Source organism: Myxocyprinus asiaticus, chromosome 24 (genome assembly GCF_019703515.2).
Source record: "Myxocyprinus asiaticus isolate MX2 ecotype Aquarium Trade chromosome 24, UBuf_Myxa_2, whole genome shotgun sequence".
NCBI lineage: Eukaryota > Metazoa > Chordata > Actinopteri > Cypriniformes > Catostomidae > Myxocyprinus > Myxocyprinus asiaticus.
In genome coordinates, this window is record NC_059367.1 from 35,307,942 (window position 1) to 35,335,280 (window position 27,339).

General features: G+C 36.3%; 1 protein-coding gene across 2 annotated transcripts in view; it reads left to right on the forward strand.

The window, feature by feature from the left end:
- LOC127415446 (adhesion G protein-coupled receptor A2-like) overlaps positions 1-27,339 on the forward strand; it is a 127,095-nt gene that overhangs the window by 91,722 nt on the left and 8,034 nt on the right. The window contains exons 7-18 of one of the 2 annotated variants that reach the window (XM_051654172.1): positions 4,432-4,645; positions 7,471-7,635; positions 7,717-7,909; positions 8,245-8,394; positions 8,515-8,676; positions 11,677-11,871; positions 12,368-12,557; positions 21,059-21,267; positions 23,277-23,404; positions 24,060-24,183; positions 24,335-24,483; positions 25,721-25,810. In XM_051654172.1, the coding sequence (XP_051510132.1) occupies positions 4,432-4,645; positions 7,471-7,635; positions 7,717-7,909; positions 8,245-8,394; positions 8,515-8,676; positions 11,677-11,871; positions 12,368-12,557; positions 21,059-21,267; positions 23,277-23,404; positions 24,060-24,183; positions 24,335-24,483; positions 25,721-25,810 (1,969 nt within the window). The remainder of the gene's footprint in view (positions 1-4,431; positions 4,646-7,470; positions 7,636-7,716; positions 7,910-8,244; positions 8,395-8,514; positions 8,677-11,676; positions 11,872-12,367; positions 12,558-21,058; positions 21,268-23,276; positions 23,405-24,059; positions 24,184-24,334; positions 24,484-25,720; positions 25,811-27,339) is intronic. The other variant, XM_051654173.1, reaches the window with a different exon arrangement.

The window sequence follows — 27,339 nt, forward strand, 5'->3', positions numbered from 1 at the left end:
GTCAGTCCCTAACATTCTGTCTAACATATTTTGTGTTCCACATAATGCTAAGCATCACACTGGTTTGGAACAACATGAGGGTAGGGAAATTATGACAGAATATAAAATTATGGCTGAGCTATCACTTTAAAGGGATAGTTCACCCAAAAATGAAAATTCTCTCATCATTTACTCACCCTCATGCCATCCCAGATGTGTATGAATTCCTTTCTTCTGCAGAACACAAATTAAGATTTTTAGAAGAATATTTTAGCTCTGTAGACCAAAATGTTGACGCTCCAAAAATCACATAAAGGCAGCATAAAATTAATCCATAAGACTCCAGTGGTTAAATACATATCTTCTGAAGTGATATGATAGGTGTGGGTAAGAAACAGATCAATATTTGTCATTTTTTGCTAGACAGCAGGGGCGATATGCAGAGAATGTGAATCACCAAAAACACAAGAAGAAGAATGTGAAGGTGATCTGTTTCTTTGTTTCTCATCCACACCTATCACATTGCTTCTGAAGATATTGATTTAACCACTGGAGTCTTATGGATTACTTTTATGCTGACTTATGTGATTTTGTTTAGCTTTAAAATGTTGCCACCCATCCACTTGCATTGGATGGACCTACAGAGCTGAGAAATTCAGAGCCAAGGCATTTATTTACACTTAACTTGGATGTTTACATGGATTTATAGTTAATCCACCTGAAGTAGCTGTGATAGTTTCCAGTACCCCCTCGAGAGCGCAGGGTAAATGCATAAATACAGACATGCGGGACGCGGGACAAAGTGCACCGATATATTGCTGCACTGATTTAAAAATGTACACTTAAAAACTGATAAGAGCCCAGTTACAGAATCACCCTGAAAATTACCATCACATTTACACAGAAAAACCCGTGTTAGGATTAGAGCCAAAACTTACCTCAGCGTGCTGCCTTAAATTGGAGCTGTGATTTGAATCTTGAAATATCCGCTTGTCTTGGTGTTAAATGAAGGCATTGCATGATGAAACTATAATTTTTTTTCACTGTGGGGAGAGAAGAAAGTGTTTCACTTTGAAGAGCTTGATGCTGCAGCAGCGATTGAGTGACAGTCTATGACAGCAGCGCGTGCCTCTGTGTGAACTTCCGCTGTCGTAAAAGTCCCATTCAATAATCTCTCAATAAATTATGCATTCATTAAAATTAAACCCAGTAATGTAATGACAGGAACGCTGCCCATTGTAAAGAAGTAAAAGTAAAAAAATTTCATTAGAAATTTACTTGAGTGAGAGTAAGAAGAACCCACTTTTAAACCTACCCTAAAAGTAAATTTTCCCCAAAAAAGTTACTCAAGTAAATGTAACGGAGTAAATGTAGCGTGTTACTACCCACCTCTGAAATATATATAGATATAGATATAGACATATAAATGCGTAAGTTGTAATTACAACACACTGCAGAATGCTGAAGCCATCTACTTGCAATTATTGTCATAACATGATTTTCAAGTCATGTTATTTTTATTTTTTCAGCAGATGCCAGCAATCTGCCCTCAATACAGTACACATTCTCATATTTTCTTAATTTTTGAACTCAGTTTTTTAATTTAGTGAAGTTACTTAAATGTACTAATTTGCATATGCAAATGTATGGTGAAATCGAGAATGTATATGTAAATAAGATAAAAAAAAATATATAAAATCCCAAAAGAAGTGCATCATTTTATTGTTTTTATATTGTTTTTACACCAAATTTGCGTTTGACAGATGCAGAGCGTTTTTCTCACGGACAACAGAGAACAAGCTCTGAACTTAAATAAACCTAACACAGAGATAAGGTGCAGTTTAACCTTACTGTACAGTACTAATGATCTACTGTAAATTCTTTCTACAATGAAAATACTGTACCTGAACTAAGAATCCATTCAGGACTTTAAAATGCTGTGAAATAGCGAAGGTTGCCATTAATAAAGCATGATCTTGCTTCTTTTTATTCAGCATTATATATGATTGGGCCTATGGAATATTGTTCACATTTTTCACCGTAATAATTAATAGAAACTGGTTTCCAAACTTCTCTTCGAAATTTACAGATTCGTCCAAATCTGACAAGCGATAGTTCAGCCATAAATTAATATTCCATCATAATTTCCTCATGTTGTTCCAAACCTGTGTGACTTTATGTATTTTGTGGAACCCAAAAGATGTTAGACAGAATGTTAGAGACTGACAGTCTCAGTCACCATTCCCTTTTAAAATGTGGAGGAAAAAACATGCAGTAAAGTAAATTGTGACTAAAAGGCTAACATTCTGTCTGACATCTCCTTAATTGTGTTGCATTGAAGAAAGAAAGTCATACAGGTTTGGAACAACATGAGGGTGAATGATGAAAGAATTTCCAATAATAATAATAATAATTATTGTTATTAAATTGTTATTATTATTATTATTATTAGTATGTAATACGTGTTAAATGTAAATTATGTAATGGAATATTGGGGAGTAAACATCCATTATGTTACAAATGAAAGTAACTAGTTACTCGCTTCTTGAGTATTCTTTTAATTGGATACTTTTTTACTCTTACTCAAGTAATTATTAACATCATTAATTTTACTTCTACTTGAGTAATTTATTTTTTTTTTTCAAGTAATTGTACTTTTACACAACAAATTTTAAGGGTAACATCAGGTAGAAATAACAATCGCAGGTTACCACGTTTTACAGTGCAGAATTCAATTGTTGCTCAATCCATGTTTCTTAGCCAGCTAAGATCAAATATAATTTAAAAAATCTCTAGCCACTGGGGTCTGATTATATTTCTCAATGACTTTGTTTTAAACCTCTTTCTTTTAAAATCTGATCTCTCTGTAAGACTTATGCAGCATATTTCTGCTGCGTCCTGGGCCTCAAACCAGGGTTCTTGTTACTGTTTTAATATTAGCTTGTTTCACCATCACTTCCTCCACTGCCCTTAAACATATTTATTTTGACCAGGAGCACATAGGTGTGACTGGCTAAGAAAGATCCCTCTGTGGATTTACAGTTGTGAATGACTATCCCCAGCCTATTAAAAGATTCACCCAGGCTGTTTCACAAGCGAAGCTGATTTTGAATGATTACAAAGCAAAAAATTGTTTTACCCTTTGCTACTTGTGAATGATTAAAATTGCTTCAGTTATTCACAGAATAGATGTCTAACTGTGCAGTATATTAGGAGTTTGTTTGGAACAGACTAATACAAAAATATATTTTGTTATTTGTACTCATCACAAGAGAACTAAAGGCCTAATCTTCTTACACATCATGGCCACAACAAAAAAATGATGCAATTAGCATTGCAAGAGACCCTGTGAAAATCCTCACAGTACATCTGTTTCTGCACCTTACAGTTGATTACATTGGTACAAAATATTGTCAAATAGATTTGAAAGGTTTCACATAATACATTTGTATTATTTATTTTTTCCATTTATAATATTAGTAATAGGGATGGGCATTTTGGTCATTTTGTCTACTCGAGTACTCATCGAGTAATTGAGGGGCAATTACACATAACTGTATATATAATAACATGTCTGACAAACGTCTATGGCTGCTGCATTGTGTCTTGTTGTTCCAGTGTATCGTCTATTCATTATTATAGGCTGTTACAAAATAATATGTTACAAAATGTACAAAAAGATTGTATAATCAAAATATAATGCATCATATTTTGTCATTACGTGAATATTCGCTGCCCAACTCAGTGAAAGAATTTTTGTTGCTGTAATGATACATGAAGTGTTTCATTCAACTCGAAGAGTCTGAATTTCCACCTTTCAACTGGGGAAAGTGAAACGGAATGACACTTTATATCGGACTTCTAACTTGGAAACTCATGTGGAAATCTTCATTCATTTAGTCGAGATGCAGGTGTGTGTTACGTCATGCAGGGCAGGGAGGTTTACAGTCAGTGACAAACATTCACTTTTATGAAATAATATCCATTAACGAGTCAAAGTTCTTACATTAAATGATAATAAAATGTATTTAGCAAACTTTTTCCAGAGACAGGTGTTCAAAACATGGTTACACTCTCTTTGTTTTGATTATTGTAACGATAGCATTGCAGTGTTGTATATCAGTTTGCTTGCTATGAGACGTCTCTGACAATCAACATACCCCTCAAAATCACAACGTAATCAATCTCAAAATTAAAAATAAGCTCCCTCTTTGACACGTGTGTGTTTAGATGTCAGGTAATTTTCACTGGATTTCGAATTAAGTGAAAAGTCACATTATGCTTGATCACAATCGGTCATCGTTTTCATGATCGATCATTGCTGCCACGTCCGAGCACCCGAGTACTCGAGTACTTGTGCCCATCCCTAGTTAGTAAAGTTTTTTTTTTTTTTTTTGTGCCAAAAGTAATAATAACTGTATTCTTTGTCTTTTAATTCATTCTTTCCCTTAGAGGGTCCATTGGAACTGCACACTCTGTCTCTGCTACCTTCCCTACGGCAGGTCGTGTTTAAGGGGGACAGACTACCTTTCCACTGCACTGCTTCCTTAGTTGACAAAATTACTGCCCTTCACTGGCGACACAACGGTCAGGCTGTCACCACTGACCCTACACACGGGGTTCATCTGGAAGAAAGTGTACAACATGACTGCACCTTCATCACCAGGTAATACATATGTGGACTATCGGAAGAGTTAAAATTGGGTGAGGTAGAATAGAATGGGATAGGATGGGAGTGCTGTAATAGGATAGAATGAGTATGTTGAGACGAGAAAAGAAGAGAAGAGAATGGAATGGGATTGGAATTGAGATGGGTTTATATAGGATATGAGGACAAGTTAAGATGCAATTTAAAGGAATAGTTCACCCAAATGAAAATTTGTTTATAATTTACTCATCTTCACGTCTTTCCAAACCCATATGGCTGTAAAAAATAAAAAGTTGAGTACATTTAAAAAGTTAACTAACCAGCTGCAAAGCATTTTTGTGTTTACTCAACTTCAGGTAAATTAGCTGTACTAACCTAACAATTCAAGTTGGATTGTGTGTTCCGTGAACTAAATGCAATAAGTTATGTATTATGTATTATTATTATTAAGTTCAAAACATTTTTTTAAGCAATTTAAAGTACAGCTGTTCATAATTGTTTTTCAATATTCTCAAAAATATTATAAAAAGGTATTCTTTATTATGCAGACCTAGATAAGATCATTTGTCAGCCCTAGCAAAGTTCCAAATTGTTGGACCAACTTAAAAGTGTAGGTAACAAGTACTTCAAACTTTTAGAAGCTAAGTCAACTTAATAATTGAAGAAACTTCATCAAAGAAAACACTGATCACCCTGATGATGACTTTAAACAACAAAACATCATTAAAAACACACATATAAAGTAGGGCTGTCGATTTAACACGTTAATTCAGTGCAATTAATTACATACAAAATAACGCGTTAAAAAATTAACACAATTTAGCATGTCCCTGGACCGTAATAAGGAATATTCCTTCCACATAAGCAATTCAAGCATGGAGTACCACCTTCTGCAGGGGGCAGTAAGCGAAACGTGCTGTATAGGCAACGCGCAGCTTATACAGAGAACAATCCACATTTACTGAGAGCAGACAACACAAGATGAGAACACATTCTTGTGTACAAACATAGCTTGATGGAGCGCAAATCTAAAGGCAGGGATCTCAAGACGTGTTTTTCTAAGTTTCAAACTTCGTTTAACTTGACACAGCATTGTTGATGGCTAGACTAATTTTATAGAGCCAGCTTCTAGGCTACAACAATAGAATGCTTGTTTTTTCTTGATAGCAAGCCAGTTACTAGTAAATAGCTAGGCGCTAGCTACAAATGTAATAACTGCAAGTTTACTTTCACTGAATGACAATGTATGATTGCACTGCGTTCCAACTTGAACTTAATATTGAAATCATCATTTTGCCACATTGACATTATTAATTACAGGACTTAATATGAGTTAAAATATAAGTAATTTCACTGTTACCACAAGACGAAAACATTACTGTGTAGCTAGAGGAGTTTTAGTGAACTACTCTTTGGCCACTTAGAAGCAAGTTACACATTATTTGCAAATGGCAACAACAGTTCACTTTCTTTGTGATATTAGTTGTCAGTTAACTAGTTGTCTCTTAGAGTGTTGTCTCTAAGTTTTTTTTTTTTTTTCAAAAACAGTTTAGACAACTGTTTCATTGCCAATTTTCTGCCACACATTTAACACAAAGAGAAACCCTCTTCGATGGATAAATGGTCGGCTGCGTTCCTCCTTCAGCCATGCTTCTTGTCCACGTTGCTTTTGTTTACATCAGAGTGTTCATGTGTCATTTATGCCGCATAGAAGCAGTGTTGTCAATCTTGATTCGTTGATGGGAAAAAAACCACTGTGTGATCAGAAAAATCTATCAATTTGGGTAAAAGTTTATCTAGAATTATTTATGGTATTATGAGGTGCCCATAATTCTGCCATAAATGGCATCCTCAGGACTGAGCATCAGTAATCAAACTGAGCATGCTCAAATGCCTATAAGATCTAACTTCACCACCAAACTCGACATTGTACTCACTATTTAAAAATGTAAGTTGCTCTGACTTAAATGTCATAACAGTTGACTTAATTGATTATTTTAAGAAATCTCAACTTTTTCTAAACTAGATAGTTCAATCAACTTTTAACATTGAGTTAATCTGACATAATGTCGATTTTCTATACAGTACGTAGAACACAAAAGGAGATATTTTAATGGATATCTTTGTCTGTCTCTTGAATATTATGGCAGTTGATAGCAACTCACTTTAAATCTTTAAAAGGACCCAAAAGTATCATAAAGTACTCCATGCGACTCATGCATCAACCATCCATTGCACCTACATGATCGTTATGAGAGAAGCTTGTTGACAGCGGTTTTCACCACTGTGAACAAGCTCCTCTACAGCGCTCATGAAAGTGCAACAGACATCTAGATTTTAACTGAAAAATTACTTAAACTGTGGGTGGATTCTCACCAAAACTTTTTGTATGCTTTCAGAAAACTTGAAATATGATGCACAAGTTGAATGGACTACTTTTATGAAATTTTTGGATACTTTTTTGAAGTGAGTCACTATCAACTTCCAATTTCTTTCAATTTTTCCTTTTGTTTTCCACATAAGAAAGAAACTCATACAGGTTTGGAACGACATGAGGCTGACTGATTTAGTTTTTTGGCTGAATTCCTTTAATTAATTAGGTAACACAGCAGAAGACTAAGGCATGTGATCAAATAAAAAGAAAAGGATTCAATAAAAAGCAAACTGAACGGATAAAACAAGTTGAACAGAATACATTGGCACGTATAGAAAAGGATAGGATAAAATTAGACAAAAAAAGTCTATCAAAGGAATAGATTTGCACTGAGCAGTAAAGATAAAATAGAATAACATGACCGTGTGAGCTACAGTTTAGAAACAGAATATTCTTGTTTATTTTTTAGTGAGCTGATTCTATCAAATGTCCACATTGAGGCCAGTGGCGAGTGGGAGTGTGTGGTGTCCACAGGCCATGGGAATGCCTCGCGTAGTGTAGAGATAGTGGTACTGGAGAATAGCGCCTCCTTCTGTCCGGAGCAGAGAGTAACCAACAACCGAGGGGAGTTCAGGTAAGAAACGTGTCCTCAATCTATGGTTTGTGGACAGTAAAACTTTGCTAAAATTTCAACTATTTCCTCTTTCGCCTTAAGGTGGCCCCGAACTCTGGCTGGCATCACCTCCTACCAGTACTGTCTCCAGCTGCGCTACCACACCTTAGGGGGTGTTGTGGAGCAGAAGAGAGCATCACGTTACTGTGACCGCTCTGGACGCTGGGAGGAGGGAGACTACTCTCAGTGCCTATATACTAATGACATCACAAGGGTTCTGCATACGTTCATACTGGTTAGTGGAGCGTTTGATTCTTATCTCATGAGCCGTTAATCGTATACTCTGACTGTGTTGTCAGATCAAAAGCACAATCTTATTAAATGTTAATTCAAGTCCTGATAATGAGGTACAGGTTAATACAATGTAAGACCATTAAAACTGCAGTTTGCAAGCTTTGATGAGGTCTGCAAGGAAAAAAATGCTTCAAATATGTAGAATACATTTAAATAAACATAAACCTTTCAAATGAATGGATGCTGATAAATAATACTGACATTTTGTTGTTGAATAAGATTAACATAATAGTAAATTAATTGTAACATGTTGCTCATTTTTATCTCACCTCTCAGATGCCCATCAACGCCTCTAACGCAATGACTCTGGCACATCAGGTGCGAACATACACTCTAGAGGCCGCTGGTTTCACTGACACAGTTGATGTTCTGTATGTGGCTCAGATGATGCAGAAGTTCATGAACTATGTGACAGAACTGCGTGAGGTTAGTTGAAGCTGATGTTCAGTCAGTTCACTGATCACTCTTCAATGAGCACACAGAATACAGTGTATAACGTGCGTCTTTCTGTATTTGTGTCTGTTTGTGTCTTCTCCCTTCACCCAGCTTTCAGAGGTGCTAGTGGAAATGGGCAGTAACTTGATGCAGGTAGATGATCAGATTCTGGCTCGGGCTCAGAGAGAAGAAAGAGCATGCAGTTCAATTGTCTACTCCCTCGAGACGCTTGCTTGGCCTCAGCTGCACTCTCACGCTCAGGATCTTTCCATAGTACGTTTTTACTGTGTCAGTTTCAAGATCGCTTTTCAATGACGAACTGCAAATCTCAGGAAAGCTAACACACAGCATTACAATTTTGTGGTTTTGTGTTATTCTGTTAAAATGAAAACTAGAATGGAAACATTTACATAAACTGAAATCAAAAACAAACCTAAAATAATTATTGGGCTAAAATATATATATATATATAGTTTAGTTTTTGATTTACAGTATTTTATACATTTTGAAATCTCTACAAGCCTCTTTCAAAACTATTCCCATCAGTCTTTAGAAATCACACTAAATAGAATGAAAGTTTTAAAGGTGTCATGACAAACTATTTTTTTATTATATAATTTTTTATCTTCCTTGAGGTCCCCTGATAATGTTGGTAAAATGTTTTTTTTTTTTTTTATTTATTTTTTTTTTTTTGCACCAAAACGGTCATAATTTAGTAATACTGTATATGATAATTTTCCACCCTGTCTCTGGACCTCTGTCTGAGAGCTTGGTTTTGGCCTCAGCGCCTCCTTAAAAGTTCAACGTAAATGCCCACTGTAATGATTTGCTAACATTGTGCAGCCTCTTAAATACAGCCATATTTGAACCTCTATTGGAAGAGAATGAACAAGCTCCACAACATTATAAAACTAATTTCAGGGTTTACATATAACGCACATCCAACACATTGCATCCGAATATATTAAACTGTTCACTCAAGCACAGTAGCACCATAAAATATCAAACTGTCATAACATTTGAAATATTCATATATGAAACTGTTTACTTACAGTTTTACGATCGGGTCCAAGTGTTTTTAACTGCCCCATCTTTCAATAACAGTTCCTTTGCAAAGCTTGAATCGCATTATGACGGGTTCACAAGCAATCCACTTTGATATGAGCCAAAAAACCACACATACATAGCACAAAGCACAATGAAACAAGACACACACGCAGTATCATCCTGCACTGAGGTGCATGACACCGGAAACGCATCAAAACGGTGAAAGATATCCATCTAGTGCATGATTACAAAAGAAGGTGTCCAGAATGCGTTTGTGCTCAAAACAACAAGATGCAGAGTAGCTGAATGAAACAGAATGGGGTCTACTTTTCAGAGTTGTAACTTGACACTGCATCTTTTAAAAGTGCGAGATGTTTAAATACAAAAATAATTCTAAATAGTCCAGATGGGTCTTTGGTGTTCAGGAGTAGTTAGTAGGCCACAACAGGCCTGTTTGTCCTGCTCTCTCTCTCTCTGTTTATGAACTGAGCACCAGTGGGCAGGTCAAAGGGTGCGATGATTTAAAGTAGGAATTGATGTTGTTGTAGAGGCGGTCATGAATAAATTAGCCCAGTGGAAGTTGAGAATGAGACGTTTTTGCAGCTTGGTTTCAATAAATGCTTTTATTGCATTTGGGATTAAGTTTTGAGTTCTGAAATTAACTGTATGTTTTATAGTAAAATGACCACTTATATGTCAAAATATCAAGGAAAATTGTATTCCTCATGACATGACTCCTATAATGTCTTATTATGTGTTAATTGCGTTACATAATTAAATACATTTAACATATTGAAATATCTCAGTTAAGGTTACTTTAAGTTTGGCAGTCCTTAAAAATACTAAAATAAAAACAGAATATACTGAAAACTAAAACCAACAATCACTGAAAATTAACGAAAACTAAATTTAATAGACAAACTAAATTTTTTTTTTTACAAAAATGATAAACTGAATTAACTCTGTTCTGAACAGGGAAATCTGTTTGTCATGTATTCATGTTTGTACAGTATATTCAGATAATGTTGTAAATTGATTGAAACTATTTAGAAATAGTAGAGACTTTAGGAAATGAAGAGGAATCATTTTATATGAAATTCCTCATTTTGTTCTGTTAGACCAAGCTGCTGTGTACCATTAGGGCCTACTCCATATCACAACACAATAACAGCATTCACAAACTTGCCTAGTAAGCATTCTTGGGTCCTGATGCCACATATTAGCCTAACTGTTGTGTAAGCTACTACCAGTGTTACTATAACATAGTATTCTACTACAAATTACTAATTATTTCTCTAAAATTTTAATCATATTACTTTAATAATTACTTCATTTAAAAATGAATTACATTGCTAATTACTTTACTTTTAAGTTACTTTATTTAACACATTTCCACTCAAGAAATTCAAAATAATGTCTACATTTCTTTCTTGTTCATTGTGACACACAAGTCATACACTGAGCACCTCACATTTCTCCTTCACAATAACTCGTTATGGGACCATAATTGTATTCTACATAAATAATATATTGGAAATAAGCATAACCATATAATGTGCTTAAAAGTAATTACATTTATTGAAAATCTGTAACTGTAATCTGATTACAAAATTTAAAATGTTATGCATTACACTAATTCTTTTTTTTTTTTACTAAAAAAAAAGTAATTAGATTACAGTAACAGTTTTAGGAGCCAGATTTTACATTAGACATCAAGTGGTGACCCAACACAGTACCAAAAATTGCTTATTGTACAAAATAAAAAATAAAAAATGTCTTTAAAATTAAAGTTGAGTGTTTATTAATGAATTTCGATGGTTCATGCTCTTGACAGCCAATAATTGACTGCACAAAACAAATTACGTTCGGCACAAACCATGTTTATCCTCGCAGTAATTGAGCACGTTTAATGTAGTCAGACTTTGATTGGTCACACGGCCAACAACAAAAGATATGGGAAGTTTTAAAAGCTTTTAAAAAAGCTTTTATTTTTGCTATCCTAAAAATTCATGATTATATGTTTATTACATTTTAGAATTTTTATTTAGCATTGTTTTTGCTCACTTTGTGTGACCTGTCAGAACTGACCTGTGAACCATTGTTGGGTGAAACCAAGCAGTTAACCACCACTGCATGAATCTAGTTTTTAACAGAAACATGTATATGATATGATTTTTGTATGCAAATAGACATAAGGGATGTTTTCGGTTCTGTGTTCATTTACAGATTTCTCGCAATATTGTGCTTGAGGCTCACCTGATTCGTCCGGCACATTTTACTGGCATGAGCTGCACAGCCTATCAGAGGCGAGAAGGGACTGGAGGGAGTCATGATGGAATAGAATCTGCCCTTGAGCAGCAGCTGCGGTTCCGCTGTACCACAGGAACACATAATACCTCACTTAATGCTTTTCCTCTGAAGGTATTAAAAGTTTACCTTTGTTTGTTTGTGTATATGTACAGTATGCATTTGTATGCAAATGTGCTATGTATGTCAAACTTATTGTTTTATATACTCAAGAATGTGAGAGAAACACATGCAAAATGAGAATAATCAATAAATAGCATGTTATGTGTTAGAGATTATGTACTGTCAGTCTGTCAATAATAAACAAAAAACTGACCTACTGTAAACTATCCCTTATTATTTGACAGTAGAATGCCACGACTGACCGATCAGAATCAAGTATTCCAGAGAGCTGTCTAACAAAAACCAGATAGATATAGATAAAAATCAAAATATGGTACATTATTATTTATTAAACATTGTTGTCTTATATTGCTGTTGCTGCCATTCTATAAATGCAATAACACCCCTTAACCATGGTAAAATCACTGTAACACACAGCCTCGAGTGGCTTATTGCTTTAATAATCACCTTTTGCTGTCACTCACTTTGTCTTCATGTCTTTTTTTAGAATGCAGTGGCTCTTGCTTCAGTGTCTCTCCCTGCGTCGCTCTTTCCGCCGAATGCTCCTCCTGACTGTAAGCTGCAGTTTGTGGCATTCCGCAATGGAAGATTCTTTCCTTTTACCGGAAATTTTAGTGGACCTTCTGACCTCACTCGTAGACGTGCCATCAACACTCCAGTTATCTATGTTAGCCTTGGTGGGTTGCCTTCACCTCAAACATTCATGACATTGGAAACATTTAGAGCATTTTTACAAAGCTCTGCAACAATATTTGGACTTGTTGTATACCAATATCAAACCAGGATATCTAGACATAAGAGTTAGGAAGATGACAAAATTCATCCCTGCTCTATGAATACTAATAGTTATCTCAAATTGTAACATCTTTTTTTTTTACTCAATTTAAGCTTAATTTTTTACTACTCTTACTGGTTTTAATTAAGTTACTGTTACTCTATAAATCCTAAAGTTGTCTTTGATAAAAACATTTAAGTGGTCCTAATTAAACAGTACTTGAAACGCCACATTTTGGAATCATAAATCAAATATATACGTTCTTTAAACTTTGGCCTCTAGTACTACTAACTCAAATTATCAAGTATAAAACTGCGGCTGTGTGGAAAACCCATAAGACCTTACACTTGAATAAATTATGTTTGGTCATAACAAGGGAACTTATGTAGAAAATAATATTTTTTATTTAAAAATGTATATAGTTTTAATTCGTATTACTATTGTTGTTGTTTTGTTGTAGCTGGTTGATAGTTGTGATTTGTGTGTAGTCACCATGAGGGTAATTAGTGTTACTGTACTTCTGGGGAACTTGGAGCCTGTTACATTTAAGCCATTCTTCTTAACTCAGTTGTACTTTACAAAAGTGAAGATTTATGTGCACTAAGAAGTACTGGGGAGAATCAAATGTGCCATATGGCTAACCTAGTGTCCAGTCATAATTTCTCTTATACTGTATCCACCTTATCCAGCCCACCCCTTTTCAGCGCACTGCACTTCTGCATTTTGTCATCTAACTTCCTGTTTGTATTGAAGCTACTGAGAAGAGTCATTCAAAATGGATTACATGTGGGAGCAAAGAAAGTATTTTTCACCAAGAGCTGATGGTGTGAAACTACATCAGCTTTTGACTATACGTGAAAATGCTTGTAAGGTGTTTTGCTGTCACTCTAAATGTTCATTTTTTCCGACACCCACGGAGGTAAATTGGACCAGGCAGATCACATTCAGACAGCTATGAGATACTTTTTAATGATACAAGCGTTTAATTGTTATACGTGTAATTCTGCTTAATTTTTTAGGTTTCAACTTATATATATTGGTGTTAAAATGTGTAGTTGATATGAAATTTACAACAGTGACAGCTCGTATTATTACACATGCAAGTCCAACATTAAAGAAAATTACAATTGTACTTTTAAAAATGAATTTGTAACCCTACCCTACATTTTTAAGGGACTTAAATGTGATTAAAATAGTTGTAAACGGAATGTAAAACAAAATGTACAGTTTCACATGTACACTGATCAGCCACAACAGTAATACCACCTGCCTAATATTGTGTAGGTCCTCCTCGTTCCGCCAAAACAGCGTGAACCTGCATCTCAGAATAGCATTCTTCTCACCACAATTGTACAGTTATCTGAGTTACCTGGACTTTGTGAGTTCCAACCAGTCTGGCCATTCTCTGTTGACCTCTCTCATCAACAAGGCTTTAAACAACAGATAATTGGAAAAGAGTGTTATGGATCTTAAACCCATTGAGCATTTTTGGGATCAGCTAGACTGTAAGGTGTGTGAGAAGTGCCCGACAAGACAGCCACATCTATGGCAAGTGCTACAGTAAGCGTGGGGTGAAATGTCACCTGAGTATCTGGACAAACTGACAGCTAGAATGCCAAGGATCTGCAAAGCTGTCATTGCGGCACATGGAGGATTTTTTGATGCGAACTCTTTGAAGTAGTTTAAGAAGTTCTGAACAATTTTTTCAAATTGTAATAGTAATTTTTCACTTTATTAATGTCCTGACTATACATTGTGATTAGTTGAAAACCACTTTGGTGAATAAAAGTACCAATTTATTTCCATAAGAGCAAAATCTGTTCATTATTCCAAACTTTTGGCCGCCAGTGTACATATATATATATACAGGTGCATCTCAATAAATTAGAATGTCGTGGAAAAGTAATTCAACTCAAATTGTGAAACTCGTGTATTAAATAAATTCAATGCACACAGTCTGAAGTAGTTTAAGTCTTTGGTTCTTTTAATTGTGATGATTTTGGCTCACATTTAACAAAAACCCACCAATTCACTATTTCAAAAAATTAGAATATGGTGACATGCCAATCAGCTAATCAACTCAAAACACCTGCAAAGGTTTCCTGAGCCTTCAAAATGGTCTCTCAGTTTGGTTCACTAGGCTACACAATCATGGGGAAGACTGCTGATCTGACAGTTGTCCAGAAGACAATCATTGACACCTTCACAAGGAGGGTAAGCCACAAACATTCATTGCCAAAGAAGCTGGCTGTTCACAGAGTGCTGTATCCAAGCATGTTAACAGAAAGTTGAGTAGAAGGGAAAAGTGTGGAAGAAAAAGATGCACAACCAACCGAGAGAACCTCAGCCTTATGAGGATTGTCAAGCAAAATCGATTCAAGAATTTGGGTGAACTTCACAAGGAATGGACTGAGGCTGGGGTCAAGGCATCAAGAGCCACCACACACAGACATGTCAAGGAATTTGGCTACAGTTGTCGTATTCCTCTTGTTAAGCCACTCCTGAACCACAGACAACGTCAGAGGCGTCTTACCTGGGCTAAGGAGAAGAAGAACTGGACTGTTGCCCAGTGGTCCAAAGTCCTCTTTTCAGATGAGAGCAAGTTTTGTATTTCATTTGGAAACCAAGGTCCTAGAGTCTGGAGGAAGGGTGGAGAAGCTCATAGCCCAAGTTGCTTGAAGTCCAGCGTTAAGTTTCCACAGTCTGTGATGATTTGGGGTGCAATGTCATCTGCTGGTGTTGGTCCATTGTGTTTTTTGAAAACCAAAGTCACTGCACCCGTTTACCAAGACATTTTGGAGCACTTCATGCTTCCTTCTGCTGACCAGCTTTTTAAAGATGCTGATTTCATTTTCCAGCAGGATTTGGCACCTGCCCACACTGCCAAAAGCACCAAAAGTTGGTTAAATGACCATGGTGTTGGTGTGCTTGACTGGCCAGCAAACTCACCAGACCTGAACCCCATAGAGAATCTATGGGGTATTGTCAAGAGGAAAATGAGAAACAAGAGACCAAAAAATGCAGATGAGCTGAAGGCCACTGTCAAAGAAACCTGGGCTTCCATACCACCTCAGCAGTGCCACAAACTGATCACCTCCATGCCACGCCGAATTGAGGCAGTAATTAAAGCAAAAAGGAGCCCCTACCAAGTATTGAGTACATATACAGTAAATGAACATACTTTCCAGAAGGCCAACAATTCACTAAAAATGTTTTTTTTATTGGTCTTATGATGTATTCTAATTTTTTGAGATAGTGAATTGGTGGGTTTTTGTTAAATGTGAGCCAAAATCATCACAATTAAAAGAACCAAAGACTTAAATACTTCAGTCTGTGTGCATTGAATTTATTTAATACACAAGTTTCACAATTTGAGTTGAATTACTGAAATAAATGAACTTTTCCACGACATTCTAATTTATTGAGATGCACCTGTATATATATATATATATATATATATATATATATATATATATATATATACAGTATATATATATATAGTTGTGCTCAAAAGTTTGCATACCGTTGGAGAATTGGTAATATATGTACCATTTTTAAAGAAAACATGAGTGAGCAGGAAAAACACATTTCTTTTATTTCTTATGGGATTCATATTCAGCTGTAGGTTATAACAGAATGGCACAATCATAAAATAAAACATGGCAACAAAGAATAAAATGAAATGACCCCTGTTCAAAAGTCTGCATACCCTTAGTTCTTAATACTGTGTATTGCCCCCTTTAGCATCAATGACAGCGTGCAGTCTTTTGTAATAGTTGTCCATGAGGCCCCAAATTCTTGCAGGTGGTATAGCTGCCCATTCGTCTTGGCAAAATGCCTCCAGGTCATGCAAAGTCTTTGGTTGTCTTGCATGAACTGCACGTTTGAGATCTCCCCAGAGTGGCTCGATGATATTAAGGTCAAGAGACTGTGATGGCCACTCCAGAACCTTCACGTTTTTCTGCTGTAACCACTGGAGGGTCAAATTGGCCTAAAGTCCAAGAGCGTCCCATGTGCAGCTTTCGTGCAGAAGAATGCAAATTGTCTGTCAGTATTTTCTGATAACATGCTGCATTCATCTTGCCATCAATTGTCACAAGATTCCCCGTGCCTTTAGAGCTCACACACCCCCAAAACATCAGTGAGCCACCATCATGCTTCACAGTGAGGATGGTATTCTTTTCACTATAGGCCTTGTTGACCCCTCTCCAAACAAAGCTCTATTTTGGTCTCGTCACTCCAAATTACAGTGTGCCAGAAGCTGTGAGGCATGTCAAGGTGTTGTCGGGCATATTGTAACTGGGGTTTTTTGTGGCATTGGTGCAGTAAAGGCTTCTTTCTGGCAACTCGACCATGCAGCTAATTTTTGTTCAAGTATCGTCATATTGTGCTACTTGAAACAACCACACCATCTTTTTCCAGAGCAGCCTGTATTTCTCCTGAGGTTACCTGTGGGTTTTTCTTTGTATCCTGAACAATTCTTCTGGCAGTTGTGGCTGAAATCTTTCTTGGTCTTCCTGACCTTGGCTTGGTATTAAGAGATCCCCGAATTTTCCACTTCTTAATAAGTGATTGAACAGTACTGACTGGCATTTTCAAGGCTTTGGATATCTTTATATATCCTTTTCCATCTTTATAAAGTTCCATTACCTTGTTACGCAGGTCTTTTGACAGTTCTTTTCTGCTCCCCATGGCTCAGTATCTAGCCTGCTCATTGCATCCACGTGAGAGCTAACAATCTCATTGACTATTTATACACAGACACTAATTGCAATTTAAAAAGCCACAGGTGTGGGAAATTAACCTTTAATTGCCATTTAAACCTGTGTGTGTCACCTTGTGTGTGTCTGTAACAAGGCCAAACATTCAAGGGTATGTAAACTTTTGATCAGGGCCATTTGGGTGATTTCTGTTATTATTATGATTTAAAAAGGAGCCAAACAACTATGTGATGATAAATGGCTTCATATGATCACTATCCTTAAGTAAAAGACTTTTTTTTGCATGATCAGTCATATTTTCAAAATCAATGCCAAAATTTCACAATTTCTGCCAGGGTATGCAAACTTTTGAGCACAACTGTATATATATATATATATATATATATATATATATATATATATATATATATATATATATATATATATAAAATACTGTATATTTGTAAACAAATATCAACTGTGCCTATGTAGAAATGTCTTCACAAAACTAAAATTTAGACTAGATAGTGACGGAACATCAGCCAACATGTGTCCAGAATACATGGGAACTCCTTCAGTATTTTGAGAGTTTTGTGAATATGAGTTGAGATTTGTTTATGATTTTGGGTCACTACATAACATTTTTTGGTTAATAGTAAAATAGTAGGCTAATAATAAAGAATAATTACCGGTAGGTATTTCTAAACTTTTTACTGGTAGTGTACTCAATCAGATGAAAGTGATATTTTTTTTAAAAGTAGATGAGTGAATTTGATATACTGAATTGTACATTTACTCAGTAGACACTGTCAAATTGAATTAGTTGACCTTACTTAGATTTTTAAGGCAGTCAGTTTGCATGTTTTTTCTAAGTAAACATATTTATTTGGCTCAAGTAAACTGAACTTAATTTTTTAAGTAACATTAACTAGTTACAAGTTAACTTGTGATTAAAGGTGCACTCAGTAATTTTTTCCTTTTTAAAAAATTTTAACTCCTAAAGACATGAATTGTAATTTTGCAGTATATGTATAAAATCATGAGCACTCACATTAAAATGAAAACTCCAGTTATATCAGTAACCTTATAAAAGCGGTTTTATTCTACATGGAGAGGATCCGCACATGGGGGCTGCCATGTTAGAATCACATGACCAGCCGAATACTACTCGCTTAATCTCTTGTTATTTGACACTTTCTCTCATTGATTAAAGTAATCATGGCTGACTGTGTATACTAAATTTCTACAATTGCATCTGAAACTGAAAACTATTGATTTTAAATGATGCTGCATCCAAGCCGCTAGGTTTCAGTGTAAGTCCAAGTGACACAAAGACAAAAGTTACTTAGTGCACCTTTAAAGTATCATTGTTTTTATTGAATTATTTAAATTTATATGCACCAGAGAAACTAGTGCACAGCCAACATGAAAAATTTGTCTCGGAATTTCTGGTCTAGCTGTTGCTTTATAGATATCTATGGTGTTGATGTCAAAGTGTAATTAGCTAGCGAAGTGGATTTACAGGTTATAGAGTTGTAAAAAGTTATCTTGAGTATTTTAAAGTGTTTAGGGGATGTCATAACAACTGGAAGCAGAGGGGGCAGATTTTCAAACATTTTAGAATTCATTCATAAATCCACAAGATCCTATCTTCACGCTGTGGATGTACTATGCATCTGTGCTCATGAAACTCCAAGAGACAACACAAAGTCATTAATTTTTTTTTATAGATATTATACAAGATGGTGCCATGGATGGCAGCCTCGGTGTGGAGGTCTCCAATTCTTTTGAACACGCTCAAAACAGTGGAGGTGATAGTGGACTTTAGGAGGAACACCCCAGCATCGACCCCGCTCACCATTCTAAACAGCACTGTGGCAACAGTGGAGTCATTCAGGTTCCTGGGCACTATCATCTCACAGGACCTAAAGTGGGAGATCCATATTGACTCCATTGTGAAAAAGGCCCAGCAGAGGTTGTACTTCCTTCACCAGCTGAGGAAGTTCAACCTGCCACAGGCGCTGCTGATATAGTTCAACTCAGCAGTCACCGAGTCTGACCTCTGCACTTCAATAACTGTCTGGTTTTGTTCAGCTACGAAATCGGACATCAGAATTCTTCAAAGTGGACAGCTGAGAGGATTATTTGTTGCCCCCTGCCCTCCCTTCAAGAACTGTACACTTCCAGAGTGAGGAAAAGGGCTGGAAAAATCACTCTGGAGCCCCACTCACCCTGCCCACTACCTTTTTGAACTGTTGCCTTCTGGACGGCACTACAGAGCTCTGAGCACCAGAACCGTCAGGCACAGGAACAGTTTTTTCCCTCAGGCTATCCATCTCATGAACAGTTAAAACTGACCATTGAGCAATAATTATGTGCAATACACAGCTTAGTCTATTTATATTTATCCAACATTATGCCATACATTCTCTTGCATCTGTATATAACAGATTTCTATTTTATTTGTATTTGTACATACGTATAAATATGTATGTGTGTATATATATATATATATATACTGGCGGCAAACAATTTGGAATAATGTACAGATTTTGCTCTTATGGAAAGTAATTGGTACTTTTATTCACCAAAGTGGCATTCGACTGATAACAATGTACAGTCAGGACATTAATAACGTGAAAAATTACTATTACAATTTGAAAAAAAAAAATTCAGAACTTCTTACACTACTTCAAAGGGTTCTCATCAAAAAATCCTCAATGTGCAGCAATGACAGCTTTGCAGATCCTTGGCATTCTAGCTGTCAGTTTGTCCAGATACTCAGGTGACATTTCACCCCACACTTCCTGTAGCACTTGCCATAGATGTGGCTGTCTTGTCGGGCACTTCTCACGCACCTTGCAGTCTAGCTGATCCCACAAAAGCTCAATGGGGTTAAGATCCATAACACTCTTTTCCAATTATCTGTTGTCCAATGTCTGTGTTTCTTTGCCCACGCTAACCTTTTCTTTTTGTTTTTCTGTTTCAAAAGTGGCTTTTTCTTTGCAATTCTTCCCATAAGGCCTGCACCCCTGAGTCTTCTCTTTACTGTTGTACATGAAACTGGTGTTGAGCGGGTAGAATTCAATGAAGCTGTCAGCTGAGGACATGTGAGGCATCTATTTCTCAAACTAGAGACTCTGATGTACTTATCGTCTTGTTTAGTTGTACATCTGGCCTTCCACATCTCTTTCTGTCCTTGTTAGAGCCAGTTGTCCTTTGTCTTTGAAGACTGTAGTGTACACCTTTGTATGAAATCTTTATGCAATTTCACGTGATTACTCAAGGATAAGGTGTTGGAGTGATGGCTGCTGGAAATGGGGCCTGTCTAGATTTGATCAAAAATGACTTTTTTCAAATAGTGATGGTGCTGTTTTTTACATCAGTAATATCCTGACTATACATTGTGATCAGTTGAATGCCACTTTGGTGAATTAAAGTACTAATTTCCTTCCGAAACAGCAAAATCTGTATATTATTCCAAACTTCTGGCCGCCAGCGTATATATATATATATATATATGTTTACTAATTTCGAGCATTAAAGCACAAACCTTCAGTTAAAAAGGTCACGAGAAACATAACTTCAATAAAGTGAGTCCAAACATTTGACTGTTACTATACATCTGTAAACTTTAACAACAAATAAGATAAGATTAATTATTTTTCTCTCTCTCCCTGCCTATTTCTTTTCTTTATTTCAGATGGATGCAGCATGTGGAATCAGTCAGATCCCATTATTGTGTCATTACGACACACATCACCTGGAAATGACCCTGTTGCTGCTCACTGGAGTTTGCAGGCCCTGGAGCATCATGGCAGTTGGAGTCTAAATGGCTGTCAGTTGGCCCATACCGACGCATCCAGCTCTACTCTGTGGTGCTCTGTGCTAAGCAACTCTGCTGTACTTCAGGTAAAATTGGAACAGCCTTTTAAAATACAGATACTGATATTCCAAGACAGTATGCAAAGATGAAAATATGATATTCAGTAGTGCACAAATAGTATATCCAGTACAAGGAATGTCACTTAAACATTAGATTCCAAGAAAGCCCCTGTTCTGCACACTGAGATGAAAAATCTGAAAAACATCTCCCCCTAAAAGTAATTTGACACTAAAGCCACAGCCAATGGCATAGATTTGGTTTGAACAAATTAGTTCAAATTAATGCACAGATAAATAGAAAATTATATTAACTGCATACTCTTAAATATTTATACACTGTGTATCATATCAAAAATTCAGAATAAGCATTGGAAAAATTCTCACACTGAAAAAAACAACTGATAATTTCTATGGACACATTTAACATCTTCACTGACTCCACATATGACTCATGTGATATATTTAATGTTTTCTACATTTATAAAAATGTTGTGTGGGTAACGGGCCTACAGACCGATATTACACATGTTGTCAGCAACTGACTGTGTCTTCTGAGACACAAAGTTTTATTCCTGCAGGGGGTGCCTGACGCTCTGAAAACCGAATCCTACATGCATCCACATTTCAATCTCAGAATGTTTTATATCCCTTTGGAGAAATTTTTATAATTTTTTGTTTTTGTTTTTAACTGATAATTGCAAAGATTCATAACTGTGTATGGAAATCCTTCTCAGCATTATCTATAAGATGGTAAAAATTACCTCTATAAAATTCGTCTTCCAATAATAATAAATTACTCTGATTGGCCAGAAAAGTAACAGGTACCACGTGATATAGCCGTATACACTAGAGAGGGATTGTGCGACACTAGTGGGGTGATACTAACTCGTACAATGGAGGGGAGACTTCAGTTGTTTGTCTGAATATGAAAGAGTAACAGTCACGCAATTGCAAGGTATCTCATACTAAATTATTTTCAGTGTTGATAAAATATATAAACAAAGACAGGTGCATTATGTGGGGGGGTGGGGGGGGGATCACCCCTTCACAGCATTGGTGGGACGTGTGTCCCCCAAGACTCCCTCCAAACCCCCCCACCCCCACCACCCCAATTCTACGGCAATGGCCACAACACAAAAAAAAAAACATTATGAATGTCATTGCATACATAACAAATTATCAAACCGAGTAAAGATAGCACACTTTTCACAAAATGAGGTTTGTTAGGTTTTTAATTATAGTACATGCTTTGGTTGTCAAATGTTAGTTGAACATGTCTATAGTTAATGTGATGAACAACACCTGTGGTTAGTCTGCTAGGACACCTGAGTGAACTTGAGGGGAACTAACTTCATACAACAGCTAAAAAAAAGTAAACACAAAAATGGCTTGAAAAGTAAAGTTAGTTCTAGAAACATTTGTTTGCTGATGCCGCTTGTTTTCTTTTTTGCCCTAATGCAATGACATTCATGTAACTTAAGTGTCCAAATTATTTTTGGGGTCAATGTATGTCCTTTTCTTTGAGCTAGGAAGACTGCATTTGTCCTACAAACAAGTACGAAAATTGGGTACCTAAGTTCAGTGTATGACAGCTTACTGATTAATAACCCTGTTGTGGCGAGTCTTATCTCACTAATGAGTTTCTCTAACCTGCCCACCCCAAGTGGAGTGATATAGCCATTCCTTTATATAGGGAGGACAGGTCTCCCATTACAAACACACATTTTACGCTACATGTCTTCATCCTGACATTCGCCAAAAGCATTTTAATGTTCAGCTAGAACAGCTTGGACTGTTTTTGTTATCGGGAAAATGGTATGAATTTGATAGGATATGGGTGTTCTTGGCCATTGATGGAACTTCTTGGAACTCAAGTTGTATTTGTATAATCATATTTTAAAATGCTGACATCAGAGCAGGATTAATAGCCACTTGTGTCATAGAGAGATTAAGGAAACTCTCTTGGGGCATGAATGTTTAAAAAAATTATCCTCTTTTTCCTTTTCCCCCTCTCTTCCCTTACTTTTATATTTCAGGAGATGCCGGATTTCCCAGGTTCTCCTTCAGTTCCAGTGGAAGTTCTGCACCCTGTGATATACAGCTGCACGGCAGTGCTGCTGCTCTGTCTGTTCACCATCATCATCACCTACATACTGCACCACAGGTATTGGTTTAAAAATGGTACTAGTCCAACATGATCACACAGGAAATCGACATGTTGCTTTCCGAAAGTTCATGTACCCTGAGGTCGACCCCATTCTGCCGTATTACTGACAAGCAACATTTCCCATCACACATTATCCCATCAATTCAAGCATTCTTTGGGCATATCACCACCTACTGGGCAGGGAGAAGAATTTATAGTTAAAAACATGATTTTTTTTTTTTTTTAAACAAAGAAATGTTATGACTCCTTTGTACGAAAGGTCAGGTTGCCACATTCTCTTTGGAACATACTCAAATCATAGTGGATAACAAGGATCATCAGGTTTTGCACAAACTTGTGGAGCCCATGCCAGCTCGAGTGCATGTTGCCATTACAACAACAGTCGCACATACCAAATAATAAGAAATTCTGAAATTCATATACATTCTTTTTCACCCAAATTGTTATGCTGATAATATAAATTTAATATACACAATATAATTTATTTAATACATTTTATATTACATTTTATACACTGTACATACATAAAATGCTAAATAGAAGCATTTTAAATAGTGGTCTATGATTTTTTGGACCCTGCTGGATGTAATAATAATAATACAAAGAGTGTTTTGAAAATGTAGTTTCTTAAAAGCTTGTTCTCTTTCTTCAGTTCTATCAGAATCACAAGGAAGAGTTGGCACACCCTCTTAAACTCTAGTTTCCACATCGCAATGACATCTGCAGTATTTGCTGGAGGCATCACTCTAACCAGCTACCCAATAGTATGCCAGGCAGTAAGTACCCATCTCACTTATACACATGAAAAACACAGGCCAACAGCCGCCCATGCATAAAATCAAAATGTACTTACCTTTTATTCATTTGCTTTTAGACTCTAACGTGGCTTTAGCGTTTAATTGTTTTTAACTTGTGTATGTTTGTCAGGTGGGGATTGTTCTTCACTACTCTTCTCTGTCCACTTTGTTATGGATCGGTGTTAGTGCCAGAGTAATCTATAAAGAAGCTTTACTGAGGTCTCCACAACAGCTAGAAGGCGAGATGGCTGTACAACCACCCCAGCGCCCCATGCTGAGGTCAGTGATGTCATCATGGAGAGCATGACTTTTGACAACTGCAACACAACAACAAAATATGTGACCAATGTAGACCAATTCATTGCTCTCACAAATCAGTTTTGAAGTCATTACGTTGATCATGTCTAACTCAAAATGAATCTTTACTTTGTTATGTGAACTTCAGGCTCATGAGGCTTAAATTAGTGTAATAAAAATATATGTACCGAATATTTTTGTTTGAACCAATTCTTATTAGAAACCAGAATCAGTAAGTGGAATCAGAATTGGAACAAGAATCATTAAATTACTTACTACAGTCATGACATCTGAAAAGTTTTGTGTTCAAATTGGCACTTCCAGAGAAGAAATTATGGAAAGGGCAGTACAGGGGAAAAGGGCAAAATTAGCTTTTGAGGGCAACTGAATGGACCACCATGATGTAAAAACTGACTTATCAAAGACCTCCATTGTCCACATTAAAGCTAAAACCCATCTGCTTTTATGGACAGAGTCAGAAAGAGGAAAAGAAAGAGAGTGCAAAGGGGGAGGGGTAAGGAGTATGGGAAAAACAAATAAAATTAGACACACAGTAGAAGTTGTAAATCAAACAAGGGATCAGGCTAATTTTCACATATTCTCAGAGTTACTCAGGGCCGGCGTTGCTCAAATTGGTGCCTGATGCAGAGTCTCCCCCACCCCCAAGGGCATCAGTGCGGCGGCCCTGGAGACATGCATGCAAATTTATTCAATCCCTCTAGTCTGTTTTCTCCCTGTATTCCATATTTTTACCCTGGAACTCCATGCTCTCCACATACCCTGGGGAGGTCTGCCCAGATCCCACGCTTGCCCCCTGGGATAAATCATGCTATGTTTCCTCTCTCTTTGTCCTCCACTGTCTGGAGGCCAGACTCAACTCTTTAATGACAGAAAGGAACACAGAACTGGCTTAATGTAGACCACACAAACTTTTTTGATGCCCCGCACAGGGAACACCTGTAGAAAATATAGCGCATCTGAACAATAAAAGTGGGATAGGCTGTACATTATTTGTATTTATTTGTATTTGTTTGTGCAATACATATTAGGCTGATTTTATTGTCCCCACACAATGGAATATTATTATGTGCATTATAGTGATTTTACCATGGTTATGAAGCATCTTTTACTATAGTTCATATCAGTTTTATAATGACATTTACTAAATAAATCCTAACTGTCTGGCTGTCTCTGTCTATATCTCTATTTCTCTCTGCAGGTTTTATTTGATAGCTGGAGGTGTCCCACTCATTATATGTGGAATCACTGCAGCGGTAAACATCAATAACTATGGAGACAACATTCCTTAGTAAGTACTGTGTTTTAAAACATTTAAAGCATTAATTCCATGTTCAAAAACTACTTTTAAAAGTAAAACATCAACTAGGATTAAAGGGGTTTGCACATTAAACGCGTCAGGCAGGCAACATACAGTCTCCTAAAATTCTAAACCATCGTTTTCTATGAATATGCAATACGCACATCAGCAACACCACTCGGTGTCCATCAATGTTTCAGTAACAGGCTTGTCTTTTTCTGCTTTAATCCTTTAAGCTTGGATGTGCTCGCAAGAAGAAAATAATTATCAAAATATTACAAACTACAGTCTTGACCAACACAAAAAAAGGTATTGTTTGAAAGCTTAGAAGCTCTACATTACAATGCAAGTAACCAGTAACCAAAACTGAACAAGTGCTTTAAAATTTGCAGACAAATCAGAAGTGTTCTGTTTTGATAATTTATTTAAAAAAAAAATGTGCACTGCACATATTATTGTAATCAGTAAAAATATCAAACTGATCAAATAGCCATGTGTCAACAATATACCAAGTAATAGCTAAGTATATGTCTTTGACATATATGCTACATGTAAACAGGTGTTGCTTATTTGCGGCATTTTTGATTATAACTTCACGAAACGAGCCCACACACAGCGTAATCAGATGCATAGATAATTAGATAATCCCCACGAAGCACAGTGTGCACACAGCACATAATGTGTTATCTGGCTAAAAACACGTTAGCTTTTCTGGATCAGATGACTTTATCGGAAATTATGTAGTACATTGTCCAGCATCATGGAACAATAAACCAATTGTATTAGGATTTAGATCACTGGAACCAGAGGTGGAAGTCATCCAAATATGGGCAGAGAGGATCGTTCACTGTAATTACATAAGGCCACCACTAGATAGCGCCAAGTACAGGACACAGGCTTTATGATGGCTCAAATGACACAGAATGGAACAGAATGAGATCTCGTGACTCATGTCTGCATGCTTTGGAGAGAGAGCATACCTTTAGTAATTGTTGTATTTGCATGTGTAATTAGTTCTTATGAACAATTATTGTGTTTTTATTTACATTTGGTAATGTGTTTGGACACTAAGATAAATTATTTTTGTAATGCTATAACTTTTGATTGCTTTGTCTTATCAACACAAAACTGATACTTATGTGGTGCAGGGGACATGATTGAGAACAGAACATAAGCAATTTTTCGGAGCTACCTCATTTAGACCCTGAGATATATAATGTCATATCAGAAAAATAAGATTAAAAGTTAATTTAAAGTTTTTTTCTTTTTTTTCTTTTTTTTTCAGCAGTTTCTTAGGCTGAGAGTCTCAGAATTTATCATAATCTATATCATTTAAAATTTTGAAAAGTTTTCTTTACAATGATACCAAACACTTCTTGTTCCCCTTCTGTCACTCACTCGACATTGTGTCGATGTAGTGACACTAGGGGTCAATCTTGAGAGCCCTAGGCACCTTCAGATCTTTGAGAAAAGGCCAATGAGAATTGGCAAGTAGAATTTGCATGCCACTCCCTCCGACA